The sequence below is a fragment of the Cetorhinus maximus genome, chromosome 13 (assembly GCF_964194155.1).
Source record: "Cetorhinus maximus chromosome 13, sCetMax3.hap1.1, whole genome shotgun sequence".
Taxonomy (NCBI): Eukaryota; Metazoa; Chordata; class Chondrichthyes; order Lamniformes; family Cetorhinidae; genus Cetorhinus; species Cetorhinus maximus.
Window position 1 is genome coordinate 121333417 of NC_135891.1, and position 21838 is coordinate 121355254.

Sequence of the window (21838 nt, forward strand, 5' to 3'; positions counted from 1 at the left end):
GACGGAGAGGTTTGTGGTTTTACGAAAAGGAAGCTTCAAATATTTTGAAATTATTATGTATTTTGGGGATGAAAGAAATCGAAGTACTGAAGCAGTGATCGAGAGCCACATTCTGAGCAAACCCCAGCGAGTGTATCTTTACTGAGGGAGGTGAGGGCTGGTGAGATAAGGGCAAGAAGTGAAAGCTGAGCCTTTCATCATTCCGGGATCTTTCAAACTCTTCTTGTTTTTGTTTTGAGAAAGCGACTCAGATCAGAGTGCCAAGGCATGATGTCACTTTACAGAAAACATCAGCGATTTAAAAGTAGCAGCAGCCACTTAGCAAAGACATAGAGAGAGGGAGAGAGCTGGAACAAGCTGAAATAGACTTAAACGCAGAGAGTGAGAACTGAAGAGGTGGAACAGGCTTAGAGACTGAGTTGGGGACTGGGAAATTGTCGTTCTCTGGATTTAGCATTTAGCCGAGAGCTGGGATAAACTGAAAGAGATCACTTCATCCTAAAGCCTCAAGAAGAAAATGATTCGAAATGTGTATTTGTTGATTATAATTTTGCACCTTTTGTATCAGTACAGCTCCTGTCAGCAACCGGTTAGAAGGGGTAAGAATCCTGTTCAATTTGTATTCAATGTTTATATTTGTGAAGGAGTTTCTCCAGGTTTTGCTGATGCCTGGTGATTGTGAGAAAAACAGACTGTCCAGAGCTCAATCATTTAAAGGATTGCACCAGATCCCAACAGGTAGTTTGTGTCCTCAACAGAATAGGGACATCCTAGAGCTGTAGTCCCCTCCTTTAAAAGATTCTCTGCAACTCATGGAAAATAAAACTGTGCATCAGAATAATTCCTGGTGTGTTTCTGGGCAACAGTGTTGTAGCTTTCAAAGTAACGTTCCTTAAATTGGGCACTTGTATCCCCCAGTAAGAAGATTCCGCCGATGCTGCCAGACCTGCTGAGTTTTTCCAGGTATTTCTGTTTTTGTTGAAGATGATTCTGGTCTTGAACAACCTCCCATTGGAAGACCTTAGCCCATGACTCTCACTCCTGGATACATTACTCCCCTACTCAATTCTGGATCCACTTCTCCCATTTCTGCCTCCTGTGTAGAATTTGTGACTTGTCATCAAGCATCCAGTTTCAGTCAAACATTTATGAGGTAAAGTTAGTATTTGAAGTCATTTTGCTTTTTAAAACATTCTTGTGACAATAGTACAGAGGAGGCAATGGTGTAGTGGTATTGTTGCTACACTAACAAACCAGCGACCCAGTGTAATGTTCTAGGTTCAAATCCTGCCAGGGTAGATGGTGGACTTTGAATTCAATGAAAGTCTGAAATTAAAAAGTCTAATGATGGCCATGTCTACATCTCCTCCCTCTGCCTGTCACTGAACGACAGTGTGAGGGAGCTGGATTAACATCAGTTGAGATGCTGAGGGGAGTGTGGTTACTGGGGGAGAGGGAGCTGGATTAACATCAGTTGAGATGCTGAGGGGAGTGTGGTTACTGGGGGAGAGGGAGCTGGATTAACATCAATTGAGATGCTGAGGGGAGTGTGGTTACTGGGGGAGAGGGAGCTGGATTAACATCAGTTGAGATGCTGAGGGGAGTGTGGTTACTGGGGGAGAGGGAGCTGGATTAACATTGTGCGTCGCTGTGACTGATGTATTTATTCTCTGATTTTTAGAAGATGCTAACCGGAGAATGCTTTCTCAGATGATGGAAACAAACCGGGAACTGGCAGAAATTAAGCATCTCCTGAAACAGCAGGTAAATGAGAGAAAGAGCCCTGGGATTCTCCATCTCCTTCTGTCCTTCTCCCCAGAAGAGTCGTACCCGTGACTGGCAACCGGAAGCACCAAGCAGGCCAGTTATCACGGCAAACGTTGTGACACAGCCCAGTCAACCTGACTCCCCCCCCCACTGACTCCCCCCCCCACTGACACCCCCACACTGACTCCCCCCCCCACTGACACCCCCCCCACTGACCCCCCCCCCACTGACACCCCCACACTGACACCCCCCCCACTGACTCCCCCCCACTGACTCCCCCACACTGACTCCCCCCCCCACTGACTCCCCCACACTGACTCCCCCCCCCCACTGACACCCCCACACTGACACCCCCCCCACTGACTCCCCCCCACTGACACCCCCCCCACTGACACCCCCCCCACTGACACCCCCCCCACACTGACACCCCCGCCACTGACTCCCCCACACTGACTCCCCCCCCCACTGACACCCCCCCCACTGACTCCCCCCCACTGACTCCCCCACACTGACACCCCCCCCACTGACACCCCCCCCACTGACACCCCCGCCACTGACTCCCCCCCCCACTGACACCCCCCCCACTGACACCCCCGCCACTGACTCCCCCCCCCACTGACTCCCCCCCACTGACTCCCCCACACTGACACCCCCCCCACTGACTCCCCCCCCCACTGACTCCCCCACACTGACACCCCCGCCACTGACTCCCCCCCCCACTGACACCCCCCCCACTGACACCCCCGCCACTGACTCCCCCCCCCACTGACTCCCCCCCCCCACTGACTCCCCCACACTGACACCCCCCCCACTGACACCCCCCCCACTGACACCCCCGCCACTGACTCCCCCCCCACTGACTCCCCCCCCACACTGACTCCCCCCCCCCACTGACACCCCCCCCACTGACACCCCCCCCCACTGACTCCCCCCCCACTGACTCCCCCCCACTGACTCCCCCCCCACTGACTCCCCCCCCCACTGACTCCCCCCCACTGACTCCCCCCCACTGACTCCCCCCCCACTGACACCCCCCCCACTGACTCCCCCCCACTGACTCCCCCCCCACTGACTCCCCCCCCACTGACTCCCCCCCCACTGACTCCCCCCCCACTGACACCCCCCCCACTGACTCCCCCCCCACTGACTAACCCCTCCCCCCACTGACTCCCCCCCCACTGACTCCCCCCCCACTGACTCCCCCCCCACTGACTCCCCCCCCACTGACTAACCCCTCCCCCCACTGACTCCCCCCCCACTGACACCCCCCCCCACTGACTCCCCCCCACTGACTCCCCCCCCACTGACTCCCCCCCCACTGACTCCCCCCCACTGACTCCCCCCCCACAGACTCCCCCCCCACTGACTCCCCCCCCACTGACTCCCCCCCACTGACTCCCCCCCCACAGACTCCCCCCCCACTGACTCCCCCCCCACTGACACCCCCCCACTGACTCCCCCTCACTGACTCCCCCCCCACTGACACCCCCCCCACTGACTCCCCCCCCACTGACTCCCCCCCCACCACTGACTCCCCCCCCACTGACTCCCCCCCGAGTCCAATCCTGAAATACCCCAGCTGAACTTGACCTTGACCTGATGTCCATAACCTCCCTCAGTTTCCACCCAGTGACCGCAGAAACTTTAATGTTATTTATTATCTGTGAACCGTAATATTTGAACTGTGCAGTGTATTTTGTAGAAGTTGGCCAGGAGTATCAGCACATTCAAATGATACCATTCAACAGGAGGGAGAGTTAAAAACTCCCTTCACTTGCTTTTATGATCCATATTTTGCATGTGAAAGAATGATACAGAGTAAAACTCCCTCTACACTGTCCCCATCAAACACTCCCAGGACAGGTACAGCACGGGGTTAGATACAGAGTAAAGCTCCCTCTACACTGTCCCCATCAAACACTCCCAGGACAGGTACAGCACGGGTTTAGATACAGAGTAAAGCTCCCTCTACACTGTCCCCATCAAACACTCCCAGGACAGGTACAGCACGGGGTTAGATACAGAGTAAAGCTCCCTCTACACTGTCCCCATCAAACACTCCCAGGGCAGGTACAGCACGGGGTTAGATACAGAGTAAAGCTCCCTCTACACTGTCCCCATCAAACACTCCCAGGACAGGTACAGTACGGGGTTAGATACAGAGTAAAGCTCCCTCTACACCGTCCCCATCAAACACTCCCAGGACAGTTACAGCACGGGGTTAGATACAGAGTAAAGCTCCCTCTACACTGTCCCCATCAAACACTCCCAGGACAGGTACAGTACGGGGTTAGATACAGAGTAAAGCTCCCTCTACACTGTCCCCATCAAACACTCCCAGGACAGGTACAGTACGGGGTTAGATACAGGGTAAAGCTCCCTCTACACTGTCCCCATCAAACACTCCCAGGTAGGCTACTACATCGGGTTTGGTTCAGTGGCTTTTTGCAATTGTATATACTTGTTTGCTTTAAGTAACTTGCTCTCCAACCTCACAGATAAAGGAGATCATCTTTCTGAAGAATACGCTGGCAGAGTGTAATTTCTGTGGTGAGTAAACTGACTGAGAATCAACAGGAACTCAGGAAACACAAACTCTGTGGACAGTTCATAACAATGGCAGCAGTTTACTTTGAACTAGCATGCCATGTTATCCCAGTCCAGTAAAGAGTGAGCTGGCACCATCACCCTACCCTCTCCCTGGGCCGGACCCCTCTCCCCAGGCCAAACCCCCTCCCCGCAATAGACTGCTCTCCCTAGGCTGGATCCCTCTACTCACACCCTTTTCCTTGCATCAGACCCCTCTCCCTAGCCTGGACCACCCTCGGCACACAAGATCCCTCTCCCCGCACCAGAGCCTTCTCCTCACGCCAGACTCCTCTCACTGCACCAGACCTCTGTCCCTGCCTGGACCTCTCCCCTCACCAGATCCATCTTCCAGTACTGGAACACTCTTTCAAAGCTGGAACCCTGTCCGTGGGTTTGTACCCTGTGTTTCACTCTGTTTTCGATCTTCCATCACTGTGTTTTTGGGGTAAAGGGTCTGGTACTTTTAATGTTTCAGGTGCTGATGACAGGTTTCATCCCCAGGTATCCAAAGCGAGGGTCAGCAGCAGCCAATCACTGTTTATCCATTGGGAAGGTGTGTTCTCAATCCGTGCTTCCCTGGTGTGCTCTGCACAGAGACAGCTGCTGGATTCCACTGTGGCGCCTGTCCCAGTGGCTTCACTGGAAATGGATCGCACTGTGTCGATATAGACGAGGTTAGTACAGGAGCAAGGGGATGGGGCAGGAACAGCTGGGAAGTGACGCTGAACTAGGGTCCTGGTTGCATTTGTTTAAACCAATGTCAGATTGGTCAATATAATAACAAATTAACAGAACATGGAAACTGGTAACAGTGGGATCAGAATTCTGTTATTAATCTGTTCAATTTTACTCAAAACTCAGAAAGAAATAATTCTAAACTAAAGTGACATTTTTGACCTAGCAAGTGTAAAATATGTAGAGGCCTGAACAGAGTTAGGCTTAGGGTTAGACCACTAGACCTCACCAGTAACCACCAGAGTCCATTAAACCAACCTTTCTCTCTTCTCCCAGTGCCGGGCAAAACCCTGTTTCCCGAGGGTCCGATGCATTAATACGTCTCCTGGTTTTCAATGTGAGTCTTGCCCTTCTGGTTACACCGGCCCAAGAATTCAGGGAGTGGGAGAGATGTTTGCCAGAACACACCGGCAGGTAAGGAGCCAACACCTGAACTAGCCAAAAATGCTGCACTGTGCACTCTGTATGTGTAAGGCATCAGCCATCACTGTCATTATGTGCCAGTCCCACCCAGTCACACAGGGCTGGACAGGCGTTCCGAGGGCTCAAGAACTGCTCCATATCTAACAGTTGACGGAGCTGGACTGGGGGAGGGAGGAGTGGGTTAGGGTCCTGGGAGTACTCATTTACACTCAGCCCTCACACTCATTTACACTCAGCCCTCACACTCATTTACACTCAGCCCTCACACTCATTTACACTCAGCCCTCACACTCACTTACACTCAGCCCTCACACTCATTTACACTCAGCCCTCACACTCATTTACATTCAGCCCTCACACTCATTTACACTCAGCCCTCACACTCATTTACACTCAGCCCTCACACTCATTTACACTCAGCCCTCACACTCATTTACACTCAGCCCTCACACTCACTTACACTCAGCCCTCACACTCATTTACACTCAGCCCTCACACTCACTTACACTCAGCCCGCACCCTCATTTACACTCAGCCCTTGAACTCAGCCCTCACACTCACTTACACTCAACCCTCACCCTCGCTCACACTCAGCCCTAACACTCACTCACATTTCACATTCACTCACACTCAGACCTCACACTCACTTTCAATTAGTCCTCAAAATCACATACACTCAGCTCTCACCCTCACACTCAGCACTCATACTCACTCACGCTCAGCCCTCACCCTCACTCATGCTCAGCCCTCACACTCACTCACATTCAACCCTCGCACTCACTTACACTCAGCCCTCACACTCAGCCGCCACACTCACTTACACTCAGCCCTCACACTCATCTATACTCAGCCCTCACACTCAGCTGTCACACTCACTCACACTCAGCCCTCACACTCACCTACACTCAGCCCTCACACTTACTTACACTCAGCCCTCACGTTCACTGAAACTCAGCCCTCACACTCACTGATATTCAGCCAACACACTCAACTACACTCAGCCCTCACACTCACTCACACTCAGACCTCAAACTCACTCACACTCTGGCCTCACACTCACTCACGCTCAGACCTCAAACTCACTCACATTTAGCCCTCAGACTCACCTGACTCAGCCCTCACACTGAGCACTCACACTCACTTACACTCAGCCCACACAAACAATCACACTCAGTCCTCACACTCACTCACACGCAGCCCGCACAATCACTTACACACAGCCCTCACACTCACTTACACTCAGCCCTCAAACTCACACACTCAGCCCTCACACTCACTCATGCTCAGCCCTCACACACAACCCTCACACTCACTTACATTCAGCCCTCACAATCACTCACACTCAGCCTTCGCACTCACTTACACTCAGCCCTCATGCTCATTTACACTCAGCCCCCACACTCAGCCCTCACATTCATTTACACACATCCCTCACACTCGCTGACATTAAGCGCTCACCCTCAACCCACACACTCACTTACATTCAGCCCTCACAATCATTCACACTCAGCCTTCACCCTCACTTACACTCAGCCCTCACACTCACTCACACTCAGCCCCCACTCTCAGTCAAACTCAACCCCCACATTGAGCACTCACGCTCACTTACACTCAGGCCCCACACTCACTGACATTCATCCAACACACTCAACTACACTCAGCCCTCATGCTCAGTTACACTCAGCCATCACACTCACTCACACCTAGCCCTCACACTCAGCACTCACACTCACTTACAATCAACCCTCATACTCAGCCCTCACACACTCAGCTCTCACACTCACTTAGACTCGGCCCTCACACTCACACACTCAACTACACTCAGCCCTCACACTCAGTTACACTCAGCCCCCACACTCACTCACACTCAGCCCTCACACTCACTCTCAGACCTCAAACTCACTCACATTTAGCCCTCAGACTCATCTGACTCAGCCCTCACACTCAGCACTCACACTCACTTACAACCAGCTCTCACACTTACTGACACTAAGCCATCATCCTCACACACAGCCCACCCACTTACTTACACTAAGCCCACACAATCACTCACACTTAGTCCTCACACTCACTCACACGCAGCCTGCACACTCACTTACACTCAGCCCTCACACTCACTCATGCTCAGCCCTCACAGACAACCCTCACACTCACTTACATTCAGCCCTCACAATCACTCACACTCAGCCCTCACACTCACTTACACTCAGCCCTCACAGTCACTCACACTCAACCATCACTCACTCTCAGCCCTCACACTCACTCACACTCAACCCTCACTCTCACTCAGCCCTCACATTCAGCACTCACACTCATTTACACTCAGACCTCATGATCATTTATACTCAGCCACCACACTCAGCCCTCACACTCACTTACACTCATCCCTCACACTCACTGACACTAAGTGCTCACCCTCACCCCACACATTCACACTCAGCCCTCACAATCATTCACACTCAACCCTCAGTCACACTCAGCCCTCACACTCCGCACGCACATTCACTTACACTCAGACCTCATGATCATTTACACTCAGCCTTCACACTCACTCACACACAGCCCCCACTCTCAGTCACACTCAACCCTCACATTCAGCACTCACGCTCACTTACACTCAGCCCCCACACTCAACCCACACAGTCAACCCTCACACTCACTTACCTGTTGCCCTCACACTCAGTCCTCACACTCACTCATACTCAGCCCTCACACACAACCCTCGCACTCACTTACATTCAGCCCTCACAATCTTTCACACTCAGCCCTCACACTCACTTACACTCAGCCCTCACACTCACTCACACTTAGCCCTCACACTCAGCACTCACACTCACTTACACTCAGCCCTCACACTCACTTACACTCAGCCCTCACACTCACTCACACTTAGCCCTCACACTCAGCACTCACACTCACTTACACTCAGCCCTCACACTCACTTATACTTAGCACGCACACTCAGCCATCACACTCAGCCCTCACAATCACTTACACTCAGCCCTCACCCTCACTTAAACATAGCTGTCACACTCTCTCACACTCAGCCCGCACACTCACTGACAATCAGCCACACACTCACCTACACTCAGCCCTCACACTCTCTCACGCTCAGATCTCAAACTCACTCGCATTTTGCCCTCTGACTCACCTGCACACAGCCCTCACATTCATTTAGACTCAACCCGCACACTCAGCCCTCAGCCTCACTTACGGTCACCCCTCACACTCACTCACACTCAGTCCTCACACTCACTCACACTTAGCCCTCACACTCAGTCCTCACACTCACTCACACTTAGCCCTCACACTCAGCACTCACACTCACTTACACTCAGCCCGCACACTAAGCCCTCACACTCAGCCCTCACAATCACTTACACTCAGCCCTCACCCTCACTTAAACTCAGCTGTCACTCTCTCTCACGCTCAGCCCTCAAACTCATTGACAATCAGCCGCACACTCACCTACACTCAGCCCTCACACTCTCTCACACTCAACCATCACTCACACTTAGCTCTCACACCCACCCACACTCAACCCTCTCTCACACTCAGCCCTCACTCAGCACTGACACTCACTTACACTCAGACCTCATGATCATTTACACTCAGTCCTCACACTCAGCACTCACACTCACTTACACTCAGACCTCATGATCATTTACACTCATCCCTCACACTCAGTGACACTAAGCGCTCACCCTCACCCCACACATTCACACTCAGCCCTCACAATCATTCACACTCAACCCTCACTCACACTCAGCCCTCACACTCAGCACTCACACTTAATTACACTCAGACCTCATGATCATTTATATTCAGCCCTCACACTCAGCCTTCAGCCTCACTTACGCTCACCCCTCACGCTCACTTACACTCAGCCCTCACACTCACTTACACTCAGCCCACACACTCACTCACACTCAGCCCTCACACTCACTCATGCTCAGCCTTCACAATCACTCACACTCAGTCCTCACACCCACTTACACTCAGCCCTTACACTCACTCACACTCAACCATCACACACTGAGCTCTCACACTCACTCACACTCAACCCCCTCTCATACTCAGCCCTCACACTCAGCACTCACACTCATTTACACTCAGACCTCATGATCATTTACACTCAGCCCCCACACTCAGCCCTCACACTCACTTACACTCATCCCTCACACTCACTGACACTAAGCGCTCACCCTCACCCCACACATTCACATTCAGCCCTCACAATCATTCACACTCAACCCTCACTCACACTCAGCCCTCACACTCAGCACTCACATTCACTTACACTCAGACCTCATGATCATTTACACTCAGCCCTCACACACAGCCCCTCAGTCACACTCAACCCTCACATTCAGCACTCACGCTCACTTACACTCAGCCCCCACACTCAACCCACACAGTCATCCCTCACACTCACTTACACGCTGCCCTCACACTCACTTACACAAAGTCCTCACACTCACTCATGTTCAGCCCTCACAGACAACCCTTGCACTCACTTACACTCAGCCCTCACCCTCACTTAAACTCAACTGTCACACTCTCTCACACTCAGCCCGCACACTCACTGACAATCAGCCGCACACTCACCTACACTCAGCCCTCACACTCTCTCACGCTCAGATCTCAAACTCACTCACATTTTGCCCTCTGACTCACCTACACTCAGCGCTCACATTCATTTAGACTCAATCCGCACACTCAGCCCTCAGCCTCACTTATGCTCACACCTCACGCTCACTTACACTCAGCCCTCACACTCACTTACACTCAGCCCTCACACTCACTTACACTCAGCCCTCACAATCACTCTCAACCCTCACTCACAATCAGTCCTCACACTCACTCACACTTAGCCCTCACACTCAGCCCTCACAATCACTTACACTCAGCCCTCACCCTCACTTAAACACAGCTGTCACACTCTCTCACGCTCAGCCCTCACACTCATTGACAATCAGCCGCACACTCACCTACACTCAGCCCTCACACGCTCTCACACTCATTTTGCCATCAGACTCACCGGCACTCAGCGCTCACATTCACTTACACTCAACCCTCAAATTCACTCACACTCAGCCCTCAGCCTCACTTACACTCAGCCATCACACTCAGTTACACTCAGCCCTCACACTCTCACACTCAGCCCTCACATTCACTCACGCTCAGACCTCAAACTCACTGACAATCAGCTTTACACTCACCTACACTCACCCCTCACACTCTCTCACACTCTCACCTCAAACTCACTCACATTTAGGTCTCAGAGTCACTTGCACTCAGCCCTCACATTCACTTACACTCAACACTCACCCTCACTTAAAGTCAACCATCACAATCCCTCACCCTCACCCCACACACTCACTTACACTCAGCCTGCACACTCACTCACACTCAGCCCTCACACTCACCCCTCACACTCACTTACACTCGGCCCTCACCCTCATTTAAACTCAGCCGTCACACTCCCTCACGTTCACACCTCAAACGCACTCACATTTAGCCCTCAGACTCACTTGCACTCAGCCCTCACATTCACTTACACTCAGCCCTCACAATCACTCACATGCAGCGCTCACAATCACTCACACCCAGCCCTCAACCTCACTCACAATCAGCCCTCACACTCACACACTCAGCTCTCACACTCACTTCGACTCAGCCCTCACACTCACTTACACTCAGCCCACACACTCAGCCCTCACACTCAGCCCTCACCCTCACTTACATTCAGCCCTCACCCTCACTCACACAGCCCTCACACTCACTTACACTCAGCCCTCACACTCACTTACACTCGGCCCTCACATTCACCCCACACTCATTTAAACTCAGCCCTCACACTCACTCTCAACCCTCACACTCACTCACACCTAGGCCTCACACTCAGCACTTACACTCACTTACAGTCAGCCCTCACACTCAGCTCTCACACTCACACACTCAGCTCTCACACTCACTTCGACTCAGCTCTCACGCTCACTCACACTCAACCCTCACTCCCACTCCGCCCTCACACTCACTTACACTCAGCCCTCACACCCAGCACTCGCACTAACTTATACTCAGCCCTCACGCTCACTTACACTCACCCCGCACAGTCACTCACACTCAACCCTCACACTCAGCACTCACACTCACTCACACTCAGTCCTCACTCATGCTCAGCCCTTACACACACTCACACTTAGCCCTCACATTCAGCACTCACGCTCACTTTCACTCTGCCCTCACGCTCACTCACACTCAACCCTCACACACTCAGACCTCACTCACTCACACTCAGCACTCATACTCACTTACACTCAGCCCCCATGCTCACTTAAACTCAGCCCCCACCCTCAGTGCTCACACCCACTTACGCTCAGCCCTCACATTCACTGACACTAAGTCCTCGCCCTCACCCCACACACACTCTTACACTCAGCCTTCATAATCATTCACATTCAGCACTCACGCTCATTTACACTCAGTCCACACACTCAGCCCTCACACTCACTCACACTCAGCCTTCACACACATTTAAACTCAGCCCTCACACTCACTTACACTCAGCCCGCACAGTCACTCACACTCAGCCCTCACACCAAGCACTCACACTCACTCATACACAAACCTCACTCACACTCAGCCCTCACTCACTCACACTTAGCACTCATACTCACTTACACTCAGACCTCATGCTTACTTAAACTCAGCCCCCAACCTCAGCGCTCACACCTACTTACGCTCAACTCTCACACATCACAGACACTAAACCCTCACCCTCACCCCACACACTCACTTACACTCAGCCCTCACAATCATTCACACTCAGCCTTCACCCTCACTTAAACTCAGCCCTCACACACTCACATTCAGCCCTCACAATCATTCACACTCAGCCTTCACCCTCACTTAAACTCAGCCCTCACACTCACTTACACTCAGCCCGCACAGTCACTCACACTCAGCCCTCACACCAAGCACTCACACTCACTCATACACAAACCTCACTCACACTCAGCCCTCACTCACTCACACTCAGCACTCATACTCACTTACACTCAGACCTCATGCTTACTTAAACTCAGCCCCCAACCTCAGCGCTCACACCCACTTACGCTCAGCCCTCACACATCACAGACACTAAACCCTCACCCTCGCCCAACACACTCACTTACACTCAGCCCTCACAATCATTCACACTCAGCCTTCACCCTCACTTAAACTCAGCCCTCACACTCACTCACACTCAGCCCTCACACTCACTCACACTCAGCCCTCACACTCACCCCACACCCACACTTAAACTCAGCCCTCACACTCACTTACACTCAGCCCGCACTGTCACTTACACTCAGCCCGCACTGTCACTCACACTCAGCCCGCACACTAAGCCCTCACACTCAGCACTCACACTCACTCACACTCAGCCCTCACACTCACCCCACACCCACACTTAAACTCAGCCCTCACACTCACTTAAACTCAGCCCTCACACTCACTTACACTCAGCCCGCACAGTCACTCACACTCAACCCTCACACTCAGCACTCACACTCACTCACACTCAGCCCTCACTCACGCTCAGCACTCACACACACTCACACTTAGCCCTCACACTCAGCCCTCACACTCACTTACACTCAGCCCTCACCCTCATTTAAACTCAGCTGTCACACTCTTTCATGCTCAGCCCTCAGACTCACTGACAATCAGCCGCACACTCATCTACAATCAACCCTCACACTCACTCACGCTCAGCCCTCAAACTCACTCATATTTAGCCGTCAGATTCACTTGCACTCAGCCCTCACAAACAAGCCACACACTCACTTACAGTCAGCCCTCACAATCACTTACACTCAGCCCTCACACTCACTTACACTCAGCCCTCACGCTCACACACTCAATCCTCACTCACACTCAGCCCTCACACTCAGCCCTCATACTCACTTACACTCAACCCTTACCCTCACTTAAACTCAGCCATCACACTCTCTCACACTCAGCCCTCACACTCACTGACAAAAAGCCGCACACTCCCCTACACTAAGCCCTCAAACTCTCTCACACTCACACCTCAAACTCACTCACATTTAGGCCTCAGAGTCACTTGCACTCAGCCCTCACATTCACTTACACTCAATGCTCACCCTCACTTAAAGTCAACCATCACAATCCCTCACCCTCACCCCACACACTCACTTACACTCAGCCTGCACACTCATTCACACTCAGCCCTCACACTCACCCCTCACACTCATTTACACTCAGCTCTCACACTCAGCCCTCACACTCACTTACACTCGGCCCCCATGCTCACTTAAACTCAGCCCCCACCCTCAGTGCTCACACCCACTTACGCTCAGCCCTCACATTCACTGACACTAAGTCCTCGCCCTCACCCCACACACTCTCTTACACTCAGCCTTCATAATCATTCACATTCAGCACTCACGCTCATTTACACTCAGTCCACACACTCAGCCCTCACACTCACTCACACTCACTCACACTTAAACTCAGCCCTCACACTCACTCACACTCACCCCTCACTCGCACTTAAACTCAGCCCTCACACTCACTCACACTCACTCACACTTAAACTCAGCCCTCACACTCACTTACACTCAGCCCTCACACTCACTTACACTCAGCCCACACACTCTCTTACACTCAGCCTTCATAATCATTCACATTCAGCACTCACGCTCATTTACACTCAGTCCACACACTCAGCCCTCACACTCACTTACACTCAGCCCGCACAGTCACTCACACTCAGCCCTCACACCAAGCACTCACACTCACTCATACACAAACCTCACTCACACTCAGCCCTCACTCACTCACACTCAGCACTCATACTCACTTACACTCAGACCTCATGCTTACTTAAACTCAGCCCCCAACCTCAGCGCTCACATCCACTTACGCTCAGCCCTCACACATCACAGACACTAAACCCTCACCCTCGCCCCACACACTCACTTACACTCAGCCCTCACAATCATTCACACTCAGCCTTCACCCTCACTTAAACTCAGCCCTCACACCCACTCACACTCAGCCCTCACACTCAATCACACTCAACCCTCACATTCAGCACTCACGCTCATTTACACTCAGTCCACACACTCAACCCTCACACTCACTCACACTCAGCTCTCACACTCACCCCACACCCACACTTAAACTCAGCCCTCACACTCACTTACACTCAGCCCTCACACTCACTTACACTCAGCCCGCACAGTCACTCACACTCAACCCTCACACTCAGCACTCACACTCACTCACACTCAGCCCTCACTCACGCTCAGCCCTCACACACACTCACACTTAGCCCTCACACTCAGCCCTCACACTCACTTACACTCAGCCCTCACCCTCATTTAAACTCAGCCGTCACACTCTTTCATGCTCAGCCCTCAGACTCACTGACAATCAGCCGCACACTCATCTACAATCAACCCTCACACTCACTCACGCTCAGCCCTCAAACTCACTCATATCTAGCCGTCAGATTCACTTGCACTCAGCCCTCACAAACAAGCCACACACTCACTTACATTCAGCCCTCACAATCACTCACACTCAGCCCTCACACTCACTTACACTCAGCCCTCACACTCACTCACACTCAATCCTCACTCACACCTAGCCCTCACACTCAGCCCTCATACTCACTTACACTCAACCCTCACCCTCACTTAAACTCAGCCATCACACTCTTTCACACTCAGCCCTCACACTCACTGACAATAAGCCGCACACTCCCCTACACTCAGCCCTCAAACTCTCTCACACTCACACCCCAAACTCACTCACATTTAGCCCTCAGACTCACTTGCACTCAGCCCTCACATTCACTGACACTACGTCCTCACGCTCACTGACTCTAAGCCCTCACCCTCACCCCACACACTCACTTACACTCAGCCCGCACACTCACTCACACTCAGCCCTCACACTCAGCCCTCACACTCATTTACACTCAGCCCTCAGCCCCCACACTCACTTACACTCAGCCCTCACCCTCACTTAAACTCAGCTGTCACACTCTCTCACGCTCAGCCCTCACACTCACTGACAATCAGCTTTACACTCACCTACACTCACCCCTCACACTCTCTCACACTCACACCTCAAACTCACTCACATTTAGGCCTCAGAGTCACTTGCACTCAGCCCTCACATTCACTTACACTCAGCCATCATAATCACTCACACGCAGTGCTCACGATCACTCACACTCAGCCCTCACACTCGCTCACACTCAGCCCTCACACTCACTTACACTCAGCCCTCACCCTCACTTACACTCAGCCCTCACCCTCACTCACACAGCCCTCACACTCACTTACACTCAGCCCTCACCCTCACTTACACTCAGCCCTCACCCTCACTCACACTCAATCCTCACTCACACTCAGCCATCACACTCTCTCACACTCAGCCCTCACACTCACACACTCAGCCCTCACACTCACTTTCGCACTGCCCTCACACTCACTTACACTCAGCCCTCACACTCGCTTACACTCAGCCCTCACTCTCACTCACATTGAGCCCTCACACTCACTCACCCTCAGCCTTCACCCTCACACTCAGCCCTGATACTCACTCACACTCAGCCCTCACACTCACAATCAGCCCTCACACTCAGCCCTGATACTCATTCACACTCAGCCCTCACCCTCACACTCAGCCCTCACACTCAGCCCTGATACTCACTCACACTCAGCCCTCACACTCACTCACACTCAGTCCTCACACTCACCCTCAGCCCTCACCCTCACTTACACAAAGCCCTCACATACTAAACCCCTGACAGTGGGTTGGGTTTGATCTTCTAGTGGGCCCACATTCCTGGTGTGGGACTGGGGTCTCGTTTCACTGCAGTGTAAGGGCTGAATGTGTGGGAGCTGAAGGGACGGGGGTGGGGTTGGTGAGGGATTTAGGAGCAGTGGAGAAGTGAGTGTGGGGTGATGGGAGGGGTGAGGTGTGTGTGATACCATTAATCTGGAACAGCCCCTCACTCCCTCTCTCACTCACTCACTCACTCACTCACTCACTCACTCACACTCACTCACTCACTCACTCACTCACTCACTCACTCTCTCTTTTCAGATTTGCATTGACATCAACGAGTGTGAGGATGGTGATAATGGCGGCTGTGATCCAAATTCGGACTGCATCAACATTCCAGTAAGAACAACAGCAATATCAGTCCGTGCTCTGACCTTTACTGGGCCAGCTGGAGCAGAACAGCCCAGAAATCATTGAGAGAGCAATGGCAGAGAGCATTGAGGAGTCACGCTGAGCATGAGTGAGTGTGAGTGAGTGTGAGTGAGGACGAGTGTGAGTGAGTATGTGTGTGAGTGAGTATGAGTGTGTGTGAGTGAGTATATGTGAGTGAGTATGAGTGTGTGTGTGTGAGTATGTGTGAGTGTGAGTATGAGTGTGAGTAAATATGAGTGAGTATGTGTGAGTGAGTATGAGCATGTGAGTGTGACTGAGTATGAGTGTGAGTGAGTGTGTATGAGTGTGTGTGTGAGTATGTGTGAGTGAGTGTGAGTATGAGTGTGAGTAAATATGAGTGAGTATGAGTGTGTGAGTATGAGCACGTGAGTGTGAGTGAGTATGAGTATGAGTGTGAGTGAGTATGAGCATGTGAGTGTGAGTGAGTATGCGTGTGAGTGAGTGTGCAAGCTGAGTATGAGTGACTGTGAGGGCTGAGTGTGATTATGAGTGAATGTGTGAGGGCTGAATGCGAGTGAGTGTGAGGGCTAAGCGTGAGTGAGTGGGGACTGAATGTGAGTGAGTATGAGGGCTGAGTTTGTGAGGGCTGAGTGTGTGAGTGTCTGAGGGTTTTGTATGTGAGGGCTGAGAGTAAGTGAGAGTGAGGGCTGAGTGTAAGTGAATGTGAGGGCTGAGTGCGATCCTGAGTGTAAGAGGGCTGAGTGTGAGTGAGTGTGTGAGGGCTGAGAGTAAGTCAGTATGAGTGAGTCTGTGAGGGCGTAGTGTGAGTGAGTGTGAGTCTGAGGGTTAGCATGAGTGTAAGGGCTGATTGTGAGTGAGTGTGATCATGAGGGCTGAGTGTGAAGCCTGACTGTGAGTGTGAGTGAACCTGAGGGCTGAGTGTGAGTATGAGAGTTGAGTGTGAGGGCTGAGTGAGAGTGACTGTGAGGGCTGAGTGTGAGTGTGAGGGCTGAGTGTGAGGGCTGAGTGTGTGAGTGTGAGTGAGTGTGAGGGCGTTTTCATGCTGAGCGTGAGACTTGTCCTCAGTGCCTGAGTACTGGGTTGATGAGCTCCCTGCTCCAGGTCAGTGACTCCAGCTGGTGAGTTGGGGGTTGGACGAGGACAAGTTCAGACTGGACTGTGATGCACACATGGTTGAATAACCTGCCATGGCCCAGAGTCTAGCCCCATGCTGGGTAAATAATCACGTGTGCAAAGCTTGTATTGGGCTCTGACTGCTGAAGAAAGGAGCAAAGTGCCCCAGGGCATAAAGAATGAATCAAAGACGGACAAAAAGGGCTGAATTTTCACAGCCCTGTGGAGACAAAGCTGTGGTGAGGGGGCTGGGGGCAAGGGGAGGGAGAATTGGAAGGATGTAATGAATAAGATGGCTTTCCAACATATTTCAGCTGCTGGGTGAATTTCCCAGTTGCAGCAAGGAGTGGGAATGGGGTTCTGAGGCCAGGGGGGTGGTCTGCAGGTAGCAGGCATCCGATTGAGATTGTTAAGGGGGGTGTAGGGGGATCATTAACAATTATTTTGCGCAGGTAGCAGAGCTTTTGAGGTCCATGAACTGCGATGAGGAAAGAGCAGAGAGAGCAAAAGGTAAAGCTGAAGCATTTGCTACAATCTTCAGCCAGAAGTGCCGAGTGGATGATCCATCTCGTCCTCCTCCGGAGGTCCCCAGCATCACAGATGCCAGACCTCAGCCAATTTGATTCATTCCACATGATGTGAAGAAACAGCTGAAGGCACTGGATACTGCAAAGGCCATGGGGCCTGACATTCTGGCAATAGTACTGAAGACTTGTGCTCCAGCTGTGAAGGTGACCACGTGGTAGGGATTGGGGTGGGGACAGTTATGCCATCTCACAATCTGCTACTCATTGTTAAATAAGGCAGGTGATGGATGCCTTGTCTGTGGGGGGCGGGGGAGTATTGACGGTGCCGGACTGATAAGGCAAGTTGGACCAAATGGGCTGTAGCTTTGACACCAGGATTCCCTCAGCTTCAGGAGGTCTGACTGCACCACATGTGTAGCCATCAAGGCTCCTCAGAGCAGTCCAGACAATGTCACCAATGGGGAGGGGGTTCCATTCTGTCCATGTGCAGGTCATGTGCAACCAATGCAAAAGAATCCTTCAAATGTGTTAGATATGCTGCCATGACATTCCCAGGCGGCTGAATTATTCACTGCAATAGAAAGTCTTTGTGGATAAACCCTGAGTAACAAGGGGCTCTGAAGACATTGCTGCTAACATCAGTGCTGAGGTGGAAGAAACATTCAATCACAGCCATCTGACTATAAGGACCTTGGAATTTAGCAGGTAATTGACCTTCTGAAAATGGTCTTCAGGTATTTACACTGCTCTGGGGGTTCCCTCCAACACTGACTCTCAAGGGTCTACTGTATCATAGTGATGTGCTGCTCTTTGCACAACCTGAGCCAGCAGACAGCAGTTAAACTGGCGCAGGATAGTTCACTTTAGTGTTGCTTTCTCCTCAGATGAGGAGAATAAATGGGAAGTGTATCCAGACACCGTGCACAGTAGATGCTGAGGCTGCATTGCAGCGAAAACCTCATCCACACTACACCCAGCTGAGTCTCCCCATCAGCCAGTTTGTTTGCTTATTCTTTCAAGGGATGTGGGCATCTCTGGCTAGGCCAGCATTTGTTGCCCATCCCTAATTGCCCTTGAATTGTATTGCTTGTCACACCATTTCAATCACATTACTGTGGGTCTGGAGTCACATGTAGGTCAGACCAGGTAAGAATGACAGATTTCCTTCCCTAAACGACATTAGTGAACCAGATGGGTTTTTACAACAATCGATCATATCTCATGGTCACTATTACTGAGAATAGCCTTTCACCTTTCACAACTGCTTTATCCAATTCAGGGCCGTGGGGAGTCGGAGCCCATCCAACAGTCAATGGGTGCTAGGCAGGGTACACCCGAGACTCACACAAACACACTGAGGGACAATTTACTGTAGCCAATCCACATCCCTGGACGTTGGCAGGAAACTGGAGGCCCGGAGGAAACCCACACAGACACGGGGAGAATGTGTAAACTCCACACAGACAAACACCCCAGGTCAGGATGTGCCAACCACTGCACCGCCATCCTGCTAGCTTCCCAATTCCAGATAATTAATTGAATTTAAATCCCACCAGTTGCTGTGATGAGATCTGAACCCCTGTACACAAAACCTTGGGATTATTAGCCCAGTGACATTACCACCATGCCACCATCTCCCCCTAAGTCACAGTACCACACACACAGTACCAAACACGCAGTACCAAGCATACAACACCATACATACAGTACCACACACACACAGCACCAAGCATACAACACCATACATACAGTACCACACACACACAGCACCAAGCATACAACACCATACATACAGTACCACACACACACAGCACCAAGCATACAACACCATACATACAGTACCACACACACAGTACCAAACACACAGCACCAAGCATACAACACCATACACACAGTACCAAACACACAGTACCAAGCACACAGTACCATATGTACAGTACCATACACGCAGTACCAAGCACAGAACACCATACATACAGTACCACACACATAGTACCAAACACACAGTACCAAGCACACAGTACCATGCACACTGAACCAAACACACAGTACCATACATACAGTACCAAACACACAGTACCACACACATAGTACCACACACACAGTACCAAGCACACATTACCACGCACATGGTACCATGCACACAGTGCCACACACATTGTACCACACAGACAATACCAAACAGAAAGTACCAAGCACACAGTACCACACACACTGTACCAAACACACAGCACCATACATACAGTACCATACATACAGTACCAAACACACAGTACCACACACACAGTACCAAACACAAAGTACCAAGTGCACAGTACCAAGCACACAGTGCCACACACATTGTACCATGCACACAGTACCAAACACAGTACTTAGCACACAGTACCACATACACAGTACCAAACACAAAGTACCAAGTGCACAGTACTATGCACACAATACCAAACACACAGTACCATACATGCAGTACCACACACACAGTACCAAACACACAGTGCCATACACATAGTACCAAACACACAGTACCACATGCACATTATCATATACACGGTACCAAATACAGGTGCCAAACACAGTACCATGTACACAGTACTATACACGCAGTACCATACATGCAGTACCATACACACAATATCATATACACAGTACCATATGCACAGTAGCATACACACAGTACCAAATAGTGTCAAACACACTGTACCATACACACAATATCATATACACAGTACCATACGCATAGTACCATGCACACAGTACCACACACAGGGTACCAAACACACAGTACCAAGCACACAGTACTATACTCATAGTGCCAAACACACAGTACCACATGCACAATACCATGTACACAGTGCCAAACACACAGTACCATATACGCAGTACTATACACACAATACCCCACACGCAGTACCATACACATGAAATAAAGGCAACAGTGTGAGACCCCTTGTGCATTAATGATTTTGTTTCCAGCTGCTACTACACTATACTCCCCCATGCATGGAGCTGATGTAGAGCCAGCCTCCTGGCCTTGCTGTTCTGGTGCTTCAGATACCCTGTGATGGACAACCTCTGGATTGTGGAGCTCTTGAGGGGCCCAGCACAGACTGAGACACCTGCGTCTGTGGAGGGGTAGCCTCTGTCATCAGCGTAGGAAGCAGTGGTCGTCTCACGGTCAGAGGGGCTGAGGGGCCACCATCAAAGCTGGGGGTCTTGTGAAGAGCTCCCCTCTCTTTCAGCCATCCATACCTTGGCCCAAATCCCCTGCTTACCAGGCGTGAACCGACACCTGGCTATGGCTGCATGCATCTCTGAACCATCACCCTAACCTAGCGCTCAACATTTAGAAGGGTGATGCCATTATGAGATTTGTGGAGACCTGCACAAGCTTCCTTTAAACCACTTGATGCTCTGATGCATAAGTCGCTCCATGTGGGTCACAGCTTTCTCAATGG

General features: G+C 51.5%; 1 protein-coding gene across 2 annotated transcripts in view; it reads left to right on the plus strand.

The window, feature by feature from the left end:
• The first annotated feature begins 294 nt into the window (after positions 1 to 294).
• comp (cartilage oligomeric matrix protein) overlaps positions 295 to 21838 on the plus strand; it is a 62288-nt gene continuing 40744 nt past the window's right edge. The window contains exons 1-6 of one of the 2 annotated variants that reach the window (XM_078556187.1): positions 295 to 599; positions 1682 to 1764; positions 4266 to 4317; positions 4858 to 5030; positions 5368 to 5505; positions 16651 to 16728. In XM_078556187.1, coding sequence (XP_078412313.1) covers positions 518 to 599; positions 1682 to 1764; positions 4266 to 4317; positions 4858 to 5030; positions 5368 to 5505; positions 16651 to 16728 — 606 coding nt within the window. In that variant the 5' untranslated portion in view covers positions 295 to 517. The remainder of the gene's footprint in view (positions 600 to 1681; positions 1765 to 4265; positions 4318 to 4857; positions 5031 to 5367; positions 5506 to 16650; positions 16729 to 21838) is intronic. The other variant, XM_078556188.1, reaches the window with a different exon arrangement.